This window comes from Pimephales promelas, chromosome 4, assembly GCF_988280905.1.
Source record: "Pimephales promelas chromosome 4, fPimPro1.hap1.1, whole genome shotgun sequence".
NCBI lineage: Eukaryota > Metazoa > Chordata > Actinopteri > Cypriniformes > Leuciscidae > Pimephales > Pimephales promelas.
The window spans coordinates 36296168-36319103 of NC_142772.1; the positions used below are offsets into that span (position 1 = coordinate 36296168).

At 36.6% G+C, this 22936-nt stretch overlaps 2 protein-coding genes across 2 annotated transcripts; one reads left to right on the plus strand and one right to left on the minus strand.

Annotated features, from left to right (window-relative positions):
- Positions 1-370: 370 nt before the first annotated feature.
- On the minus strand, positions 371-15518 carry abhd17b (abhydrolase domain containing 17B, depalmitoylase). Its single transcript, XM_089130414.1, has 5 exons — positions 15400-15518; positions 15114-15298; positions 13053-13525; positions 2760-2939; positions 371-1008 (listed from the first exon to the last, which is right to left on the minus strand). Exons 3-5 carry the CDS (start codon positions 13517-13519, stop codon positions 789-791), a joined length of 867 nt encoding a protein of 288 aa, XP_088986540.1. The 5' UTR covers positions 13520-13525; positions 15114-15298; positions 15400-15518; the 3' UTR covers positions 371-788.
- An 88-nt stretch (positions 15519-15606) lies between these two features.
- On the plus strand, positions 15607-17832 carry c4h9orf85 (chromosome 4 C9orf85 homolog). Its single transcript, XM_039659308.2, has 4 exons — positions 15607-15945; positions 16074-16180; positions 16291-16404; positions 17353-17832. The coding sequence occupies exons 1-4, from the start codon at positions 15844-15846 to the stop codon at positions 17474-17476; spliced, it is 447 nt and encodes a 148-aa protein (XP_039515242.2). The 5' UTR covers positions 15607-15843; the 3' UTR covers positions 17477-17832.
- Positions 17833-22936: the final 5104 nt, after the last annotated feature.

Consider the following 22936-nt stretch of genomic DNA (forward strand, 5'->3'; position numbering starts at 1 on the left):
CTTTATATGGGTTTCTTCTGAGACAAGACTTTTTGAATAAAAGCCAATGCAATGCAATCAAGTCTTAAGTTCATTATGTGTAATCAAACGTATTATTTTTATTTAAAAAAAGTAAAAAAAAAAAGACTGTTACTAATATGAAAAAGCATATTGGCATATGCACAGTTTAAGCACAATATGTGTTTGATTTGGGCTATTGCAAGCCACAATATTCAAGTGTTTCTTTATTTGAAAAGTCTATTTATTTATTTGACAGTTAAAACATATTACTGTCATACTGTCCAGCATTGTTTTCAAGGTCTAAGACAAATGAAACATAGACGAGTGTGAGAACACGTACTTAAGCAGAGATTTTTTTGAAACATGTATATACAAAGTAATGTATCAAAGTTTAATATTCTGAGTATTTGGCATCCCCTGTATGGCAATTGTTTATGTCAGAATGCTGCGTTTGTACAGTACTCCATTACATGATATTATAACATGCATACAGCAAAACAAAAACTTGATTTAAATGGAATGGGTTTGATTCTTTACAACATGGCATCAAGACACATTTACAGTCGGGTCTCCAAAACATCAGACCCCTCGCTCACACCTGTAGAAGTACATTTACACGAACACACCCCTAAGAAAGGCAGCAAGGACACTGCTCCCCATTTTCTATATAGCGTGGAGAACTGCACCCAAAATAAAACAAAAACAAAAAAATGGTGAGAAAACCTCCCTCCTCCAGTAATGTTCACAGCTCCCATCTGGGCAAGGTGAGTCCTAATCTTGAGGTCCATTTATAAGTTTACAAGTTCATGAGCCACAAACTGTTTCAAGCGCTCTAGGTACTGTCCATACAGCTCTACGTCGTTGTGTCCCGCACCCTCCACCCAGAGCGGCTCCACGGGCCGCTGGCAGCGCTCGTACAAGGCCAGCCCATGGGAAAAATCGATCACCTCGTCCTCCGTCCCGTGGATCACCAGTACCGGAGACGTGACTTTAGAGATTTTATCAATGCTAAAGAAACAGAAAACAAACAAATCATATGAGCAGAGTGTTCTGCAATACAGTGTCTTTTAAATCATCATAATGTGCTTGGTGAAGTAATTTGTACATGAGACGAACAACAAAAACAAACCTAAAAACTGATTTTGAGGTATAAAAGTGCTGCTTTGGATGTCCAGTATTTTCTACTGCCATCTAAAGAACCATTTTCCTTAAAAAAAAAAAAAAAAGTAATAAAAACTGCCCGCATTAACTTAAATGTAGATTCTTTGTCTTTCTAAAACAAAAAAAAACAAAAAAAAAATTGTTTAACCTTCATAAGCATCAGGCTGAAATTTATTCCTAAATTAGGCTATGTTCACACACTGATTATTTGTGGATCCGATTTGAATCCGATCTAAATTATCGACTATCCACACTGTGTATAGCAACTTTGCAACACAACCTTGTTTCTGCAGTGACTTTCAGCATGTTTCCTCTTTACGTAGCGTGAGAAAGTGACATAATCCACGGAAAATCCGATCAGGGAAGCGTTTCCCGAAAGCATCGTTAGCCAACTATGGTCGCAAGTTGGTCGCAATTTCCATTGAAGTCTATTGGTAACGACGGAACTTGCGACCATAGTTGGCTAACGATGCTTTCGGGAAACTCACCCCAGAGCGGTCAGACTGAAACAGATTTCTAGAAATGTGAACCACACATGAATGTAGCTCAGAACAAAATGATTTTTTTGGCGTTCATGCTTGTTCGGATATCCACAAAAAATGGATTTGGACTGACAGTCCGAATAATAATATAATAATAAACTATTAACAGTAAAATATATTAAAGATAAAGAATATTTTAAAAGTATTTGATTTATGTGATGGCAAAGCTGAATTTTTAACAGCCATTGCTCCAGTCTCCAGTGTCACATGACCCTTAAAAAAAAATCATTCTAATATGCGGATTTGGTGCTCAAAAAAACATTTCTTATCATTAAAGTTGAAAACTGTTGTGCTGCTAAATATTTTTGTGGAAATCATGATAGAAGTAAGTAATTTCTATCAATTTAATGTGCCCTTTCTGAATAAAAGTATTAATTTCTTTAAAAGAAGAATCTTACTGACCCAAAACCTTTGAATTGTCATATATATATATATATATGAAGAGTTCAGATGCAAAAGCCTCTAAGTGCCATTTGAAATTTTCTTCTAAAATGATCATTTTTATTAAGCTTGTATATTTAAGTTCAGTAATTTCACTTAAATGGCAATGGAGATTACCTATTAATTGTCATTTAAGTGCAATTACTGAACTTAAATATACAAGCTTCATAAAAATTGTCATTTTAGAAGAAAATTTCAAATGGCATTTAGAGGCTTTTGCATCTGAACTCTTCATATATATATATATATATATATATCATATATTAACATATATTTAATTCTATTTATACATTTTTACATAAAAATTCAAATACATTTTTTAAATCAAGCATGAAAATATAAATTTCCACTGAATTCAGACTGTTTATCCATTATAACGGTTGTTTTTAAAAAGTGCACAAAAACACTGAACTACTTGAAGATGTGTGTCACTAGAGGGCACACAATAACAGTAATGTTTAAAGTGCAGAAAATGGATGAACCAACCAGGTGCCTCGTCCACAACATGGCTGCTGAAAGAAAGGCGTGAACAGCGAATGAACAGTATGTGTCTAATTGGGGTGTTGGAAAAATTATGAAAAGATGGCGAGTCTAAGGTAAAATAGAGAGACTCACTTGGGGAATGCATCGAAGCAGTACGTTTTCTTTGTGTCAGGAAAAGCCACCCGCATGCCTGAGGTGAGAGGGGAGTGAAGGACGACGGCAGCACTCTCGTACCGAGAGGCCAGATCCACCGAAGGGACTGTACCGATGCTCTGGCCGTAAATGATCACATGCTCTGGCCTGATCCCGTACCTAAAACATGACATTTAAATGATGAGTTCAAATACAGACGCACATACACACCAACACTGATGATGCTGAGGTCAGAACACACGCATCATGAATCAAGAGTACAGGCTGTTTAACCCACTTTTAGAACCAGACAAACTGGGATGTGAATGACCAAATTTTTCAAAAGACTGTTCATAATCGTTACGCAACTTCAATTAACATGCCCAACTTATCCTTTTACAAAAAAGCATAGGCGTGAGCCAAAATTTAAGAGCAGAACCTAGAACAATTTAAACATTTAAGTCATTAAAGTCATCAGTCTCTATTTCATTACATTTCACCAAGGGTTAGTTCACCCAAAAATGAAAATGATGTCATTAATGACACATCCTTCTGTCGTCCCAAGCCCGTAAGATCTCCGTTCATCTTTGGAACACAGTTTAAGATATTTTAGATTCAGTCCGAGAGTTTTCGGTCCCTCCATTGAAAATGTGTACGGTATACTGTCCTTGTCCAGAAAGGAAATAAAGAAAGTAGTCCATGTAGCCAGAGAACACATCACCAGCGTCACCGCGGACTCGTTAACGCAGAACCGAAAGGGAACACAATGTTTAATAAAGTCATAGTTTTTCTGTGTTTTTCTTCTATAATGTTTTTTTAAATAAACAGACTGTTCCACTATGTATTTTATGACGATGGATACACATGCTGGTTTATATTCCAACAGGGATGATTTAAAAAAAAAACTCTTTGTAAACTTTGTTCAATGAGAGTTGCGTATGCTCGAACATGATGACCAGTCATATATGTGCAATTCAATACAATATGCATTCAAGAGTATGCTGAAAAGTGAGCTTGATGATGGTAATCACTGCATGATCGTGAACAATTAGCCAATTCCTAGTCCAAGCCATGAGAACAAATTATTTCAAGGAATCCAAGTAAATCAGTTTCAATTCTGAAACTAGAAGGAACATTTGTACTTAAATCAGCAAATGACAACGTGACGATCAAAACACTTCTATTATGGAGAGGATGGTGTAAAGGTTGGTTTTCCTAGGGGACGGTGTGCCCACATTCCATGTCATATTATAAAGCGCATGATCACTTAGTCAGCTGACTGACTGCAGTGCCACAGAGAGGTCTGGGTGAAGAAGAGATCATGGACCTGAGATGTAAACAGAAATTACTCCCAAAAGTAGGTCATATGATAAGCGTATATTAACACTTATCGATCGACTTATGCAGTCCTTTGTACTCTGTCCAGTGTCCAATTACACAGCATTAAAATGCGCAGTGAATGTTGCATTCAGTTCTCTATTGACTGCTGTCTTGCTGGCAAACAGAAGGTGATAGAACTGGTTTGAAGTAGAAACTGAAAATTGTCGTTGTATGACCAAAATAAATATAAATATTTGCGTCTGATTCAAAAGTGGACCTCATGTATTAACATCATGAATTACAATTCATACATTCAGTTACCTAAACATTCATGCCACCTTAAAAAAAATGTCTTGTTCACGCAATCTTGTTCAGATTATACAGTGGCCGTTGAGACCAATAGTCATCAATTTTGTCCTCAGGGACAAAAATCACATGATTCTACATTAGTCTGTGTGATCATGTGAGAGGTGGTGGAATGCGTTTTGGGGATAGGCAGAACAGATGGTCAAGGATGAGAAGAAGGAGAAGGGACTCCAAGTCATTTTTAATTCATTCTTAAAGTCTTTCAAATATAAAAATTATTTCATTATTCACCCTCATGTTGTTTAAAACACATATACCATTATTATTTTCCATTTCATACATTTCATTTAAGAATTGTTATGCAGCTTTTGCCATCCAAAAGTTCATAGTTATCCAGTCAGTCAAGTTAAAAGTAAAACGTGCATCTTATTTTACTTGTATTAGGGCTGCACGATTAATCGTTGTAACGAATAATTGTCACAATATTTCCCCTGCTGATTAATTAACCTGATAACGTCTTAAGACATTTACATTATCTTACATTGTTAACTTTCCTGTTTGGGTTGCCAGATGCCCAGAGAATAAATCCACCAAATAGAGCTTTTCTCTTAAAATGACTCATTTTCAGCCCAGTGTTTCCCTTAATCTGGCAACCATGCACACGCACTCTTTCTGGCAGCAAAAAAGTACTAATGATCTGACAAGTGGTCAACATGTATATTAGAGTTTAGTGAGGTTTATTGTGAAATTTTAAATGTCATACAGCCAGTCTTTATTCCTTCATGAGGCTGCGTGTGCGATTTGCTGCTAATAAATCTACTAATAATGTGATAACATGTATAATAATTCAAACATAATTCTTGAGCATATTGTTTGCGATCATGTCGGACGAATAAATGGTCTGTGCAACCTCTGCTACAATACAGTGTGAAAAAATGTAATGGTTTAGCTTTTGATAGAAGCTTCTTATGGTTTTACCTTTTTTTTTTTACGTAAATAATGAAAAAAACAACATCACCATCATCTTTTTGCAGTTTAATCATTTCAAAGATGAAAAAAGTATCTAAAAGTACTAGTATCGTTCATTGCTGTCTGATGAATTTGCATTTGTGAAGCGATCTCTCATTTGCAACAGAATTGCCTCTCATTAAATAAAAAAAATCTAATATAAAGTATAAATACTAATATATAATTATAAAGCACTCACCAAAACCATGCATTATCAGAAGTCACATTAATGGTAAGTAGTGTTCAATTTACAAATTGACTTCTATTTTCAAATTCCAATTTTTTTTGTGTCATCTCTTTGCCGCTTGACAGGCATGGTCAATATGAACCGTAAGTCAATGATGACCAATTCTAATTAATTTCAAGTACATATTCAGGCTTTTAAACATGCTTTCAGATTCTGGAGAACTCGGATGGTCTACGGAATAGCTTTTTAGTCAGTTTTTAGAAAAACATGGTACTCAAACACTAAATGAGGTATGCCCGTTTAATTTCAAACTGCTCAATATGTTGGCTATAAAGATAAGAAAATTAAATCAGCACTATGTGTTGCCTTGACAACAAATCATAAATTATTCAGTTAAACAATAACATGTACCAGACTACCGTTCTTAATTTAATATAGCAGCTGGCTGACAGCAAGTCTACATGGTACACTGATAAACTTTTAGATACAAAAACCTGCTGTGTGACACCATCAGGAAGTTATTTTTTACTTCCTGGGTAGACAATGTTGTCATGACTGCAATCGGGCTTGTCCCTCCAGGACTCCCTGGGAATCAGTTGCTAGGCAACCAATCAATATTTGACTTGGAGAACTGGCTGCTGGCACCTCCCCCCTCACCTCTCAGAGGGAGCTGCGCTCCATTAAAGACAGATACTAAATTCTCACAGGCTTCTCGAGTGAGCTCCTCTCAGCCCAAAAACACTCAAGCACAACGTCATTATATCAATTCAGAAGGAAGGAGGGCGCAGGGGTCTCACTCAATTCAACTGCTACTGTTGTTGCCGTGGCGTTTCCTTTATGACATCAGTCATCGTCTTCTGAGGGGGAAATTCTCTCACAGACAAAAGCCATTTTCTTCGCTTCTTCCTTTCACCGGATGTCTCAGACTCTTGGACTTGGAAGACAATACACATCACTGTTTTACTGTTTTGAAGACAAAACCAGATGGTTCTGTTTGGTAGAAGTTTACAAACACCAAGCCTGGTTGCAAATACCTATATGAAACACACACATGCTGCAATGGCTAGCTGTGATAACAGATGGTCTTATCTGGACCAACCCCTTAGATATGAACCCGACCCAAGTCGAGTAATTCAGTCTGCGGCAAAATATTGCACTGGAGTTCCCAGTGCCATCCGCTCTTCTCGTAAATGCTACTCTATGTGCGTGCGTCAACACCACCTGATGTTTCAACACTGACACACCTGGCTGAGCAGACAGCAAGGTGTGGCTGTACAATAACATCACAAAGAATAAACAATCTCATAATGACTCTTTGCTGTGGTTCAGTAAGGCAATGCTGCCTGTAGCAGTGGCTGGGACTGACCTTGAACACGTGCAAAAACATGAGCATTATGCTTCAAGCTTGATTGGGAAATCTTTGGGAATTGGGATATGTATCCGTATTGGATATTTAATTGTTTATTAACACCGCGGACTAAAGTACCGGTCCGGGGCGGGAAGATTATGTAGTGATGTTGTCGAACTGCGTGCGACTGCTCCTCCCGTATAGAGAAGATTTAAGCTTTGCTGTTTTTCTGTGCGATTGGTTTACTAACGAGGTAATTAACAAAATGGCAGAATAGAGACGAGCATAGATATGTATATAAAGGCTAGATGTGTTACGGCAGAGTTTCCATCGTCATCACCGGCGGCCATCTTGTCACAGACAAACTGATGTAAGATGAGTGGTCCGCACGAACATAAATACTCTTATCTCGTTGAAATCTTGACGGATTTACAAACGGTTTGGTTTCTTACAAACGTTATTAACGTGGCAATAATTATCTGGATGATTATTTATTTATACACTTTGTATTCATAAGTATGCAGTGTCATAACTACATCTCTGACGTTTATAACAAAACAAACCGTTTGAAAATCGGTAGAAAATTTTGCAAGTTATGGTCATTTAAATAGTACATGTACCATTAACACAATGTTACGAGTGAGCGAGCTGCCTGTGACAAGATGGTGCAGACGTCAACCTCCATTGGCCAGCAGCGTGGACGACATATCTAGCCTTTATATAGATATCTATGGAGACGAGCACCCAAAGCATATTCAAAAAGCTCGTAATGTTAGATATAAAAGTAGACGTTTGTTATCAGCAGACAACATTGACCGTGAGATGGATTGGACGAACGCATGCCAACGGGCAGAATGAACAAGTCGTAAGAACCAATCAGCATGTTCCTGCAACGAGTACCACCCCAAAGTTCCTAGTTCCTGGGGAATGTTCCTGCGGTGGAAACACGGCTTGTTTAGATTGTCATCTAGCACCATATAAAAATGATAGCAATAGGTTATGGCAAAAGTTTAACTCTTAAGAGCACTATGCTTTCCCAGAATGAAATGAAAATTCACTAGCAAAATTTATTCATCCATGCATCCCATACATTTTTTGGAGAAAAATAAAATCTGATGAAAATGACAGACTTCTCCAATCATTCAATTTATTTAAGCCCTGCCCCAATCGACTGCAAGCTCACATTGAGTTCAAAACGCACATTTCAAAATCCAGTCAACAAATGATGATGGATAGAACCAATTTCTTGTCTGATAATTTCTTTTTTTTTGATTATCAGTTCAAATGTAACTCACAATATGAAAGAAAAGATCTGCCTCTACTTCCGTTTCATTGTGGCTTTAAAAAACACATGATGGAGTTACTATGCACAAGTAGCATGTTTGTCGTGTATACTAGTATAAGTTGATGATCCATAACATAATATACAATTATTGGTTTTTCCATCAGCCAGAATGATCAATATTGTTACACACCTAAAAATGATTTACTAGGTCAAGAAGGCACAAAATTGATTTAAATAATAATTTAAAATTAATTTTTTTTTAAAATGGTATAATGTTGACTGAATAATCTGACCTTTGTGACAACTGATTTCCAATCCTATACAATTTGATTGCAGTGTTTAGTTTCATGAATTTCATCTCACATGATAAAAGTCAAATCAACACTTAATTCATAAGTAGCCTTGTAATAAGAAGAATCATGTACAGTAAGTCCGACATAAACCCAGACAGAGTGAACAATGAACGCAGTAAACTGACATGGTACACAATCAAAATTGTGATCTTGCTACTTGAAGTAAAAGCTGCTTTTTTGTGATTAGAAATCATATAATCACTGGCCACTCAACAAAGGGATGAGCAAAAAAAACAAAACAAAAACAAAAACCTTTGTTGTACACCTCGCCGAGTCAATCAACATGGTCTGATAAGCACTCTTGTCTATTGAGATCAGATGGAGAATTTCCAAGGTAAATATTTTCAACAGACATCTAAAAAGGCAGGTGCTCTTTATGCTAGCTGCTCGGAAGATTATATTTTTGAGGGATGTTTACAGTACTATCAAAAACTGAAAAGAAGATGAAAACCCAACACCCTCACGCAAACACAGAAATATTTGCCTTTAAAAACACTTTACTGCAGTGAAACATTTAAAGTCCAAAAGACTCCTTCCACAAATGTTCTTTAAAAATAAAAGGCCTTCATTCCACAGATTTTCTTCAATTAAAAGGTTTGGATATATGCAATATATCAATTTAATCATTTTCAATCAATGTAATAATAATAAAACAGGCAATGCTGGTCATCTTTAACAAAATGAGATCCAATTATCCTCCAGAAATGGTGGGGAAAGAACTGCACACAATGGTGACCTACCAAGCTAAAAAAATGTGTTTCTATAAATAAAGGGGGAGAAAAAATCCCAGCAGGAGCCACAGTTTTATAGACCATTTCACAAGATGTAAACAACACTTGTCCAGAAGCACTTCCTGTTTCAGTTTGTAACTGTTTTCTTTATTTCACATGTAAAAAAACATCTTAAAGATGTTTAACTTTTTGATTCAGTTTTAAATGTTCTGTTGGTTGTATTTTATCCCAGCTTTTATGTAGTGTTAAAAAACTGAAACAGGAAGGGCTTCTGGGCCAGTGTTGTTTACATCTTGTGAAATGGTCTATAGGAATAAGAGAAGATTGGGATGGGCCAGCCAACTTCTACTCCTCTCTCAAAACACACAAAAACACCTTACACAAACATAATTACATAAACACACACAATAAAGTTATATTCTTCAGAGTGGCAGTCAGTCAGACTAGTTTATCTGCACTGTAATCTGAACGGTGTCCTTGTGTGGGATGGCCTGATGCATCTTCTGTGGCTGATATGGCGATGCGTGAGAACATTGAAAGTGACCAGAAGAACAGCGTGGGACTGCTTTATGAGGTACGACCTAACCCTCAGGGATATGACTTGTCAAACAGCCTGGACTATGTTCAAGAGCATCAGCTGTACTTTCTGACACCGCATGCATGCATGCATGCACACATACAGACGCAGCACACGGCTACTATACACACACACTAACTCAAAACAATGTGGTCAAACACAAAGCCATTCTGTATGTTATTCTCCCTCTTGCAAGAACGACGAAACGGCAAAATCTTGCTACATCGAAGAACAAGCAATTAACAGAAATGAAAACTAAGTTCTCATTACTAGTAACCCCAATGATATGCGTAAAGACGGATTTAGGGCACATGATACAGTGAACGGCCTTGAGATAGTTTCTCTAGGCCTATGTCCACAGTGTCTCAAATAGCTGCCACTGGGACAAAAAAAACAAAACACTTCAGCCATCTGAGGTCTGAGTTAGTGTGATTCAACCATCTATGAGGAAATTAAACTTAACATGACTCTTGACATTATGAGTCCATCGTAAAGGACTCCAAAGGATTTTAAAAAAGCACAGGACACGCAGATGGGGGATGGGATCCAAGAGGTAAAGGCAATATTAAATAGATCCCCCCCTCCCCCCTCCCCCCAAGCCCTAGAAACTCACAAGGACAAAGACCAAAAGCGGAGTCAACCAGCTAGATACTCAAATGTTTGTGTAATTATTTTATAGATCCATAGGAATATGAATGGTTAGTATTTTGGGATGTTCAAAATTCAAATCTACATATTTTTTTTTTAAATCAACCAGTTGGAGGGTTACAGTGTATAAATAGAATGGTGTCCGGTTCACTCGACACGTTTTAAACGCTGTTCACTCAAAGCATTCTTGCGTTTAAAGGCGCAGGATGGAAAAAGGACAAGAACACAGGACAAATGCTTCTTGAGAAACATTTTAAAGTCAATGGAACAGAATGCAGGGGTCTCAACTCAAGACATGTTTTTAAAAGCTACACTATATTTAACTTGCACCGCTGCACACCATTTGCAAAAACAATGCACTAAACAAGAGACGTGGCACAAAAAAAATAAATATTATTATCGTACTCATTTACTGCAGTAAATAAGAATTTGAATGATCACTTGATAAAATTGACCGTAAAAGACTTTCATGTTATAATGTTTCAGAATGTTAAAGAACATAATTTTTCAACATTCATAAATAGTAATAAGAAATATTTCTTTAGCACCAAATCAGTATAATATGTTTTCTGAAAAAACATGTGACAGTGATATCTAAAGTATTGCCTGCTGAGAATTTAGCTTTGCCACCATCACAAAAACGAATTATTGCAGGGCATTACAACTATATGACAGGTAGATCTAAAGAAACTAACAATATGTTTATTAGATCCAATACCCAAAAAACTACTGAAAGAGTTGTTACCTATAGCACAAAAGACTATTGTCAACATTACCTACTTGTCTCTGACTCTAGGTCATGTCCCAAGACCCTTCAAGATGGCTATTATTTAGCCTCTTAAGAAACCAAAACTAGATCCAAATGAATTGGCAAATTACAGACACATTTCAAATCTTTCATTTAGCCTATTTCTGAACCATGTCTAAACCAGCCTGTCTGGCTCCGGGAGACAGCAAAGCAAATTTAAAAGTACCAGCTAATGGTAATCGTAAATTCTCTAAGACTATTATTCACGTCGGCACAAATGATGTTCGACTTCGCCAGTCGGAGATCACTAAAATTAACATTAAAGAGGTGTGTGAACTCGCAAGTACGATGTCAGGCACTGTAATTTGCTCTGACCGCCTTCCTGTTTGAAGGAGTGATGAGATAGTTAGTAGACTCCTCACTCAATGACTGGCTGTGTAAGTGGTGTCCGCAAAATAATATAGATTGCATAGACAATTGGAAGAGTTTTTGGGGCAGACGTGACCTGTTGAAAAGAGCTAGTATTCATCCCTCCTGGGATGGTGCTGCGCTTCTTTCTAGTAACTCTCTCTTCTCTCTCCTCGGGGCTCAAATCAGGAAGACGACAGACTGGCTAAACCGACCGTCTGCTAGCTGTCTCATGTCACTGAGGTCAGATAAATCCCATCACTAGATTTCATCATATAGAGACTGTGTCTCTTCCCCAAATTATATTAGGAAATACAAAAAAACTTCCAAACCCATCTATTGGTAAAAACGTAATTGATGTTCAGCAAAAAAAAAACGATATAATAGAAATGAGCAAATGACAGACTATAACCTAGATGTGCTGTGTTTGACAGAAACCTGGCAAGAACCAAACAATTACATTTCTTTAAATGAGTCCATCCCCCAAGATTACGGTTATAAACATGAACCTCGTATGAAAGGCAAAGGGGGAGGGTGTTACTGTAATTTATAGTAATATTTTCAGAATTACTAAGAAGTCTAGTTTAGTGTTGGTGCTTAATGCAACAATGTCTAGTGTAAAAAAAAAAATCAAATTTGAGATTTGTGATGGCTACAGTATACAACAGGCCACCAGAAATAGGTTTCATTATCTACATGTATGATTTTAATATACATGTAGATAATGAAAAAAAAAATGGGAATGGCATTTAAAGAAATTCTTAATTCTATTGGAGTTAGACAACACGTGTCAGGACCCACTCATTGTCGTAATCATATTACTCTAGATCTAATATTATCACATGGAAACAATGTGGATGCCGTTGAAATTCTGCAGCAGAGCGATGATCATTATCTTGTCTTGTGTTAGCCTAGCTGCAAAGCCAACTCCATGTTACAAACATGTTAGATGCATCACTTCTTCCACTAAAGTTTGCTTTATAAAAAATCTTCCTGATCAGTTTCATCATCCCAAATAGCTTAGAAGAACTCGAAATTGCGACAGAAACTTTTAACTCTCTCTTTTCCTGCACTTTAGACACAGTTGCTTCTTTGCACTTAAAGAAGATTAAAGAAAATAGTCCAACGACATGGTACAACGAGCACACTCAGGCCCTTAAGAGACCAGCCAGGAAAATGGAGCAAAATTGGAAGAAAACAAAACAGGTTTTTTTTTTTCGCATTTCATGGAAAGAGAGCACAGTTGCATACAGGGAGGCCTTAAAAACTGATAGATCTGCTTATTTTTTGGAGGACAACAGCAGAAGAAACTGTCTGTTTGTAAAAAGCCTCAAACAACTACACAAATGAAGTGGCTTTCAGGTATACTCTCACCTTGTTCTTAGTGCATGCCAGGCAGCGTCCACATCAGCATACAAATTCTTCTCTGAAGGCTTCCCTGAGCTTGCCCCATAACCAGAGTAGTCATAGGAGAACACGTTACAGTTGATGCGGGAGCCCAAGCCGATGTAGAAGCTACTCATCTGACCCAAGTCTACAGCATTACCATGGGAAAACAACAAGGTGTAGCGAGCGTTGGGAGAACATCGCACAAACATACAGGCGATTCGGTTCCCTCTAGATGTCCGGGTCATGAAACACTCAATGGCATCCTTCTCCCGGGCAGAGTACTGCCAATCCGCACGCTCAGAAAGGTGGAGAGTCCAGCGGCTGCCGCTCTCGTCACATATGAGGGTGTAAGTGGGCTCCGGAGGAAGGAAGGCCAGCTTGGAGGCTATTCTGCTCGGGCACGGTGGACAGCAGAAAAGGCAACACAGCTCACTCAATGACAGGTGATTCATCCTTCACTGAAGAACAACACAGCAGATTGGAAAATGAGTGGGGTGGAAGCACACAAAAATTCAAATGTTTGTCTTGAAATGATCCTTCACACAAATGAAAATTCTCAACCCCATGTCATTTAAAACCTTTATGGCTTTCTTCTGAGGGGAACAATATCTTGAATAAAAGTGTGCCCAATGTTGTTTTGAACCCCAAAGAATTTAATTTTGTGGACACTGGCATTTAACAAAGAGTTTTAAAAAAAAGTAAACTTCTTTTGTGTTCCACAAAATAATGTACAAAAAAACAAAACCATTCTAAATTATAACTTTTACATTTTTGGGCAAACTACAATTTTAAAGGTGAAGCATCAATATTGAATCTGCATAATAAGATGAGACATCATTGGCATTTAAAAAACACACACTTATTCAGATGCAACCATGTATGCAAACAATGCACTTGCCCAAAGAAGTTTACTTAAGATGAGTAAATATATGCAAACCTCTTCTAACTCAATTGAAAAATGAACTGACAGAAATGTTGTGACCCAAAGGGTGAGTATTGTCCTTAAATTGTTTATTCCATGTAGCTTAAAGTAAATCAATATTAAAATTCCACCACACTGTAAGGATACACAAATAATACAAACTTATCAGTATCTGGGATGAAACGAAACAGATTTCATTAACAAAAATGTTCAATATTCAGTGTAGTGCTAATTTGATGTCATTTATTGTGACTCTCAGACTTCACCCAGAGGTTAGCTTTGACGTGTGTGCAATCATCGATCAGATCACTTTATCTATGTGTCATGACAGCTGAAAAACACCCTCATATTTTTGGATTCTAGGCTAGGCTTCTTTGTAATAACCAATGTTTACAAACCTGAGAAACTTCACATCAGTAATCCAACATAAATATTCCAAACATTTGTCTAGAATTTCCTTGTAAAACCGCTTAACCACCTTATTAATAACTCAAAGTAGGTGACCAGGTGAGGTGACTTACTGGCAGACCATAGAATTTGGTAGCAGAGAGGAAAAAACACTGTGAATCAGACCCAGATCTGACCCATGATACGCAAATCCCCACCCACAATTTCATTAAGCAGGAAACCATCTTGTTTGGGGTATTTGGAGTTCACATTGAAGGAAAAGCAAAAGCTAAAATTATCATTACAATACTACATATCTCACACGACATCCCAAATAATTAGCTGAGGTTAATCTTTTTAGCACTATTATTAAAGGTCAAAATGGGGGGTGGGGGATACAAGAAGCTGTTATCACTCACTAGAAGATTTTTAAAGATTATTTCCCCATAAGTAATAAACAAACACTTGGCCCACATGAATTTATATTCATATAAACATTAACGTTAGAGACTTGTCACACTAAATGCATTTAAAATGGATGTATTCGATATCATAATCTACAGGGTTAATACAAGATGGTATTTAGAAGGTATCAGTGACAATGAGACACACAATTGAATCAAAAGTGTTTGCTAACTGAAACACGCTAAGTTAACATATTAATTACATTAATGAGTGTAACAGTTTAACTGAAAAGGTTGAAACGAGCTATTTTGTTAGCTCGGTCAGCTAATTACCTGTGTTAGAAGGTCTTGAGGATGGAATCGTTGGTGAGTGCAAAAACGCTTTGATCTGGTGAAGTCGCAGTGTTAGATGAGTCAGATATGAGATTCCCTTTAACACATCACTCCGTCCACTTAGCCAGATCAAGAGTCCATCAAAACCTGCCTCTGGTCCGTCCGATCTTGTCAACATGTGGCCACTGTTTAATAGTCAAACGAAAGCAAAGCCTGAATGTGTTAATAAGGGCGTAACGTTAATACCTATTCTAATCCGTCCGGTATGGGTGATCTCATCTCTCACCAACTCGTGCCCAACGCTGGCTTTCTTCTGATTTTCTTGCGGAATGCCGGATGTCACAGCCAACGTTCAACGCTCTACTGGCCAATCAGATTAATCTATAGATATGCTCAACCAATCACACGCGTCCTCTCTGCACACGGATGATGTCGAAAACACAATAACATGTTGATTAATGATTTTGCCGTTATTTATCCATAACTCTATATAATACTAAATTTGTTGGGAATTAAATAGAGCTAAACATTTTCGACGTTTCTCGTGCTTTGTGAAGTTAGCAATCTTTCGTTTCGGGTTGAAGTTGAAAAGTATTAACCAATTGCTATTTACTTCCGCTATTTTCGCATTGCGTCAATAATCACTTTAAAACGTGGGAAGCCACGCGGTTTCTTGTTTAGACGTTTTAAACGGTTACCGTTAATATAGTTCATATGTTTTAGCGTTAAAATGAGCAATCAAAAAGGTAATGTTTCCCGTTCGCGAGGCCAAAAACACCAGAATCTAATTGCCTTCAAAAATGACAAGTACGGTGCAAGCGTACAAGTGAAGGTAAGCTCATGCTAAAATAAACATTTGTCTCTTATTTAACGTTTATATAATATCAGCTTTGTTTCTATAGTGCTGTTTAAGATATTTTTGCGTGTGTTTTGTTTGAATTTGCTGTCTTCTGTTTCTAGAAAGCCAAAACAAAGGTACATGATGGTCTTTGCCAGCACTGCAAAGATGTGCTGGAGTGGAAAGTCAAGTACAACAAATACAAGCCCCTTACACAGCTACGAAAATGGTGAGATGAGCGAGGATTTATTGCATAGTAACGGATAATAGGCAAATAAACTCTTCCACAGTTAACCTTTTCTGAATGTTGTTTCTGTGGGGTTGTTTTTTTTTTTTTAGTGTGAAGTGTCTTCAGAAAACAGTGAAGGATGCCTATCACGTCATATGTAAGCCATGTGCACTAAAGTTGGAGCTTTGTGCCAAATGTGGAAAGAAGGAAGAGATTGTTATTCCGTAAGTAGACTCAGGCCTCTTTTTGAAAAATCAGACCATATATGTACAAGTATGTGCAAATTGGGTATAGTGCACTAGTATAAATCTATAATTATGTAATGTAAATATTTAGACTATGGTTCCTTAGAAGACTATGTCTTCTTTATGCTCCTATTCAGTAATGAATGTTATTATTTTGTTGTAGTGGAGATTATTGTTGTGTCTATAATAACATCATGACTGAATAAAGAAAATTTGATTGATTGATTGATTTAATAAATAGAAAATATTTAAAACATTTGGTAATGACTGGTTCCTGCGATAAATCTCGCATCCTCTGCACGTTTTGGAATCAGCCTGAATGAAGGCAATGATGGCATTATTGGAAAGACTAATTAAAAAGTAAACAAACAACTCAACCACTTAGATATCACAGCTTTGTCATGTAAAGAACAAACTTGAAATGGCCTGAAAACATAACTCTGGGGGGGGTTAGTAAGAAATCAGCTTGGGGAAATGACATCTGCGTGTCTGTGACCAGTGCGTTTAAGCTTGCCTTGATGACTGAGGAAAATAAGTTGATTTATTAAAAAGCTGAACATAACTTCACAACAATATATAGTTTTATCTATCACAATTTATACATCATTATAACAAAAAATGTGTTTCTTCAGTGCAGCACATAGGCCATCTTGTGGACATAGACAGTAAATGGTGAATTGCTTTTTACAGCAAGAGATTCATATATTTTAGGCTACTCGCTGCTCCGTTATATCCCTTCAACATTGCATTATTATTAGAGACACTTCATTAATAAGATTATGAATTAAGAACTTAAATGTGTTGTGTGTGTGTGTGTATATATGTTGAAGTGTATTGAACTATTTACTGAGACAAATTAAGTGTGCTTAAGAATTCACTGCTCAGCTTAGAATTCAATGTATCTGACTGTTTTTTTTTTTTTTTTAGGCTTGACCAGGAGGAGGGAGGAGCGGTGGAAGCAAAGGGGCATGAAAAAAGAGATGAGGAAGAGGAGGTGGATGAAGATTTCAATGACATTGGCACTAACAATGATGAATTTGATAGTGATTAAGAAGCTGAAGTGAATTAACTATTTGCCATCTTCTGTATGCATTACCAGCAAACAGCTAAACCCATGAACGCTGTATCTAAGGGAAAATGAGGCTGGATATTGGACATAATTATGCTTACCTGTTCACCTGCTCTTAATTGGGGAAAGACTCCCAGGAGATGTTTTCCTGTTGGCTGTAATGATTGTTTTTTCCCAATCTTAACCACTTGCTATATGATCTAGCAGGAACTGACACAGAAACACTCAATATCTTGTAGATATTTCTTTAAAATCAGTGAAGACTCACTGAAAAAGCTTGAATAATTGCCAGAATAATTCAATAAAAAATACAATTAAAATTTTTTACATTTACAGAATGACCTGTAACTTTTTTTTTTATTATTATTATTATTATTTTTTTAAAAAAAAGGTAAATCCAACAGCCCGTTCGTTCTAAATTAGCAAGGCCATGGGTAACTAAGCCTGACTCCACCCACTGGCAATATTTGAAAATGCTGAAAAAGTGGGCATACCCCAGCGGAGAAAGAGGGGACGAAATAGATGCTAAAACACTCTATCGTGATCGTTTTCAGTAGTCACAATTTCAATTCCTGACTCCCTACAGTGGTTTTGACGACACAAGATGGTTTTTTATACTGCCAAGGGCGTAGCTCGCATTGTGAGCTGAAACCTGCGTACGTCACGAACTGCGGAACATCCAATAGGAAAATTCAACTGCAGTAGCCACCGTTCAACCTGAAGAGGGCAGCACTAAGACGTTTTTACACCATAGGCCTATATTGTAGAAATAGAACACTTTATAAACAAATGTCAAAAAAGCTACTTGAATCAATGACTGGTATTAATAAAGATCCAAGATCATTAACTAAAAAAAAAAAAGTTGGTTAAGTGTTTAGTTATTCTTTAACAACATAACTCAACTCAACTTTATTTATAGAGCACTTTCAAGACCACAAGAGAAACCAAAGTTCTGTACAAAAGGAATAAAATAAAAAGTAAAATAAAGACATTAAAATGATGCACGCACATGACATATGACATAAAAACTTACAAAGGATTATCAAATGCTAAAGAGAACAAGTAAGTTTTAAGCGCACTCTGAAAAACACCCAATGAAGGACAAGATTTTATAGACAGGGGAAGGTCATTCCAGAGCCTAGGTAGCCTGACTACGTCAGACTTACTTCCGCTAATTTCATTTCGCTCCTGTGAAGTAGCAGAGTCTGGTATTAGGCTAGAGCCTAGAAGCTGCAAAAGAGAAAGCCCAATCACCATTACCTTTCAAACGGGATCGCGGAACCATGAGAAGCCATTGATCATTTGAGCGCAGAGATCTACTGGATTGACAGCGGCTGATTAAGTCAGTAATATACTCAGGTGCTAGGCCATTCAGAGCTTAAAAAACATACAACAATGCTTTGTATTGAATTCTGTATCTTATGGGTAACCAGTGTTATTTAATTAAAACCGGAGTAATGTGCTCTCTCTTCTTAGTAGGCCTACCCGTTAAAAGTCTGGCAGCTGAGTTCTGAACGAGTTGCAGACGGGAGAGAGAGGCCTGACTCACACCCAGTCCCAGATACAAAACATTACAGTAATCCAAATGGGATGACACAAAGGCATGAACAACCTTCTCCATATCATCAAAAGAAAGGATAGATTTCAATTTAGCAATTGATCTAAGATGGAAAAAACTATTCTTAACGACAGCATTGATTTGCCGGTCAAATTTAAGCTCAGAGTCAAAAATGACACCAAGGTTCCTCACACTAGACCGCTTTTTCCCAGGAAACAACCCCAGGCAGTCATCATCCACAGACCCCTTATTTCTAAATAAAATCATCTCGGTCTTATCCTCATTTAATTGGAGAAAGTTATTCGCAAGCCAACACTTAACTTCAGCCAAACATGCATGGAGAGACTTAATGGCACATCTATGCCCATGTTTCAATGGTAGATAAATTTGAGAATCATCCGCATACAGATGATACTGAATCCCAAATTTCTCAAAAATCGAGCCTAGAGGGAGCATATAAAATTGGTCCCAGTATAGATCCCTGTGGAACCCCACACACAAGAGGGGCAACATGTAACAAAACCCTAATGTACATAGATGATACAAAAAAAAAAAAAAGAAACCTAATATATTCAAACCATCACATTTGAATTCACACAGAGAATTCAGGAAAAGTCCGTTTACAGCTTTTCATTAACACTTACCAGATGATTTGCTATTTTTACTGCAGAAAGTAGCACGTTTAACAGCATTTTACGGTAAAATTACACAAAAAGTTAGGTTAGATCTCAGTTTTTCTCTGTATGGTACGGGAACTTAACCAGGTTTTTATTTCAGTCTTTTAAAATTACAATAATTTTTACAGTGCCATCCATGTTATTATCTGTTATGAGTGATAGGCTGTGTAAATGCCTCACATTTATATTTGGTCTTCAAGCAAATGTTGATATGCTGCTTAGACGGCACAAATTTACACCACAATTGTCCTGTTTTCTGTTTCGCTGTCTGGTTTTTATTGGTTTTTTTTTTTTTTTTTTTTACAGCTTTTCTTAAAAATCCTTTTGCATATCATTATGGGCATTATATAGCTAATAATTTGATATAAACCTTAAACCTATCCATTATATTAACTAATTACAACTTCCAATTAATCGCATTACAATATGATCACAATAGTATATTGTGCCTAAAATAGTTTCTAATAACTTTTCTGAATAAAAGAGTGACAAGCATGTTACATCACCATGTGATCTCGGAGTTTATGCTGAGATATAGTCAACTATTTCAAGATTTTCAAGCGGAAAACTTCTGATTTTTAAGGAACTTAAACAAGAAACACTGTTAATTATTTCCCTGTTAAATAACAGGAAATTACTGGCAGCAGAGTTACTATTATTTTCCCATTATTTTAACAGTTTATTCCTGTTAATATTTTTTTTGAATAAATGCCATATCGGCATTTATCTCCAAACATAGGCTACCAGACTCTGTCCGACATTGCTTGAATTTTCGATTTTGCTGTTAAATAACAGAAATGAGTTGTTATTTAACAATGAGGTGTTTAATAACAAAAATTAGGTGTTAAAATTAACAGGAAGGCGCAGTTATTAAAATCATGTTGAAATTTGAACCACCAAAATTCTGGAGAAGTTAATAACAAGAGTGTCAGACTCTTTAGCGGAATATAATAAACTGTCATAATAAGCGGTTTATTATGAAACTGTACCCTTTACCCTTGGATTTGTTGTTTAACCACAGATATGAAGCAAGAGGCTAGTTAGTATCACATGTCTGAGCAGATTACCATCTTCTTTACTATAGTACATGTCAAAATCATTGCGTGCACAGATTTCTTCTTCTTTTTTTTAAATTCTTTTTGCATGCTAATTAAAGCCAAAGGGACAGTGAATTCTTTCAATGGCTGTTTTCCATGTTTCTTTCATTCCCTCAATAGCAGAACTTACTGAATAAGTTCACCTATGTGCAAGTGATTATGTAACTTAATTTCAAAGCAGGTCTCGTGCAGTGGACAATAAATGCCATTTTATTCTGTCTCATTGCAATGCCTTTTATTTTATTTTTGTCTGTTATGTAGTTTAACTGTTTGTCTACTTGTTATAATATTTGTTGACTGCATCAATCTAAGATGGAAAAAACTATTCTTAACGACAGCATTGATTTGCCGGTCAAGAGTCAAAAATGACACCAAGGTTCCTCACACTAGACCGCTTTTTCCCAGGAAACAACCCCAGGCAGTCATCATTCACAGACCACTTATTTCTAAATAAAATCATCTCGGTCTTATCCTCATTTAATTGGAGAAAGTTATTCGCAAGCCAACACTTAACTTCGGCCAAACATGCATGGAGAGACTTAATGGCACATTTATGCCCATGTTTCAATGGTAGATAAATTTGAGAATCATCCGCATACAGATGATACTGAATCCCAAATTTCTCAAAAATCGAGCCTATAAAGGGAAAATAAAACTGGTCCCAGTATAGATCCCTGTGGAACCCCACACACAAGAGGGGCAACATGTACAAAACCCTAATGTACATAGATGATACAAAAAAAAAAAAAGAAGAAACCTAATAGAATTCAAACCATCACATTTGAAGCGTCACAGAGAATTCAGGAAAAGTCCGTTTACAGCTTTTCGTTAACACTTACCAGATGATTTGCTATTTTTACTGCAGAAAGTAGCACGTTTAACAGTATTTTACTGTAAAATTACACAAAAAGTTATAGGTTAGATCTTTTTCTATATATATTTTCTATATGGTACGGGAACTTAACCAGGTTTTTATTTCAGTCTTTTAAAATTACAATAATTTTTACAGTGCCATCCATGTTATTATCTGTTATGAGTGATAGGCTGTGTAAATGCCTCACATTTATATTTGGTCTTCAAGCAAATGTTGATATGCTGCTTAGACGGCACAAATTTACACCACAATTGTCCTGTTTTCTGTTTCGCTGTCTGATTTTTATTGGGGTTTTTTTTTCCAGCTTTTCTTAAAAATCCTTTTGCATATCATTATGGGCATTATATAGCTAATAATTTGATATAAACCTTAAACCTATACATTATATTAACTAATTACAACCTCCAATTAATCGCATTACAATATGATCACAATAGTATATTGTGGCTAAAATATTTTCTGTAGAATAACTTTTCTGAATAAAAGAGTGACAAGCATGTTACATCACCATGTGATCTCGGAGTTTATGCTGAGATATAGTCAACTATTTCAAGATTTTCAAGCGGAAAAACTTGTGATTTTTAAGGAACTTAAACAAGAAACACTGTTAATTATTTCCCTGTTAAATAACAGGAAATTACTGGCAGCAGAGTTACCATTATTTTCCCATTATTTTAACAGTTTATTCCTGTTAATACTTTTTTTAATAAATGCCATATTGGCATTTATCTCCAAACATAGGCTACCAGACTCTGTCCGACATTGCTTGATTTTCGATTTTGCTGTTAAATAACAGAAATGAGTTGTTATTTAACAATGAGGTGTTTAATAACAAAAATGAGGTGTTAAAATTAACAGGAAGGCGCAGTTATTAAAATCATGTTGAAATTTGAACCACCAAAATTCTGGAGAAGTTAATAACAAGAGTGTCAGAAGTTAGACTCTTTAGCTGAATATAATAAACTGTCATAATAAGCGTTTTATTATGAAACTGTACCCTTTACCCTTGGATTTGTTGTTTAACCACAGATATGAAGCAAGAGGCTAGTTGAGTATCACATGTCTGAGCCAACGCATTCTCATCCCAAAGCGCCATATACAACGCTTTTGCAAAAGCGTAAATATCCAACGCACATGGCACCCTTTAACGTCTAATGAGACGCTTCGGTTTATGGTTAAGTTTAGGTATGGTGTAGGGTAAGGGTTAGACCACTAGGGGGCGCCTTCTGCCCAAAT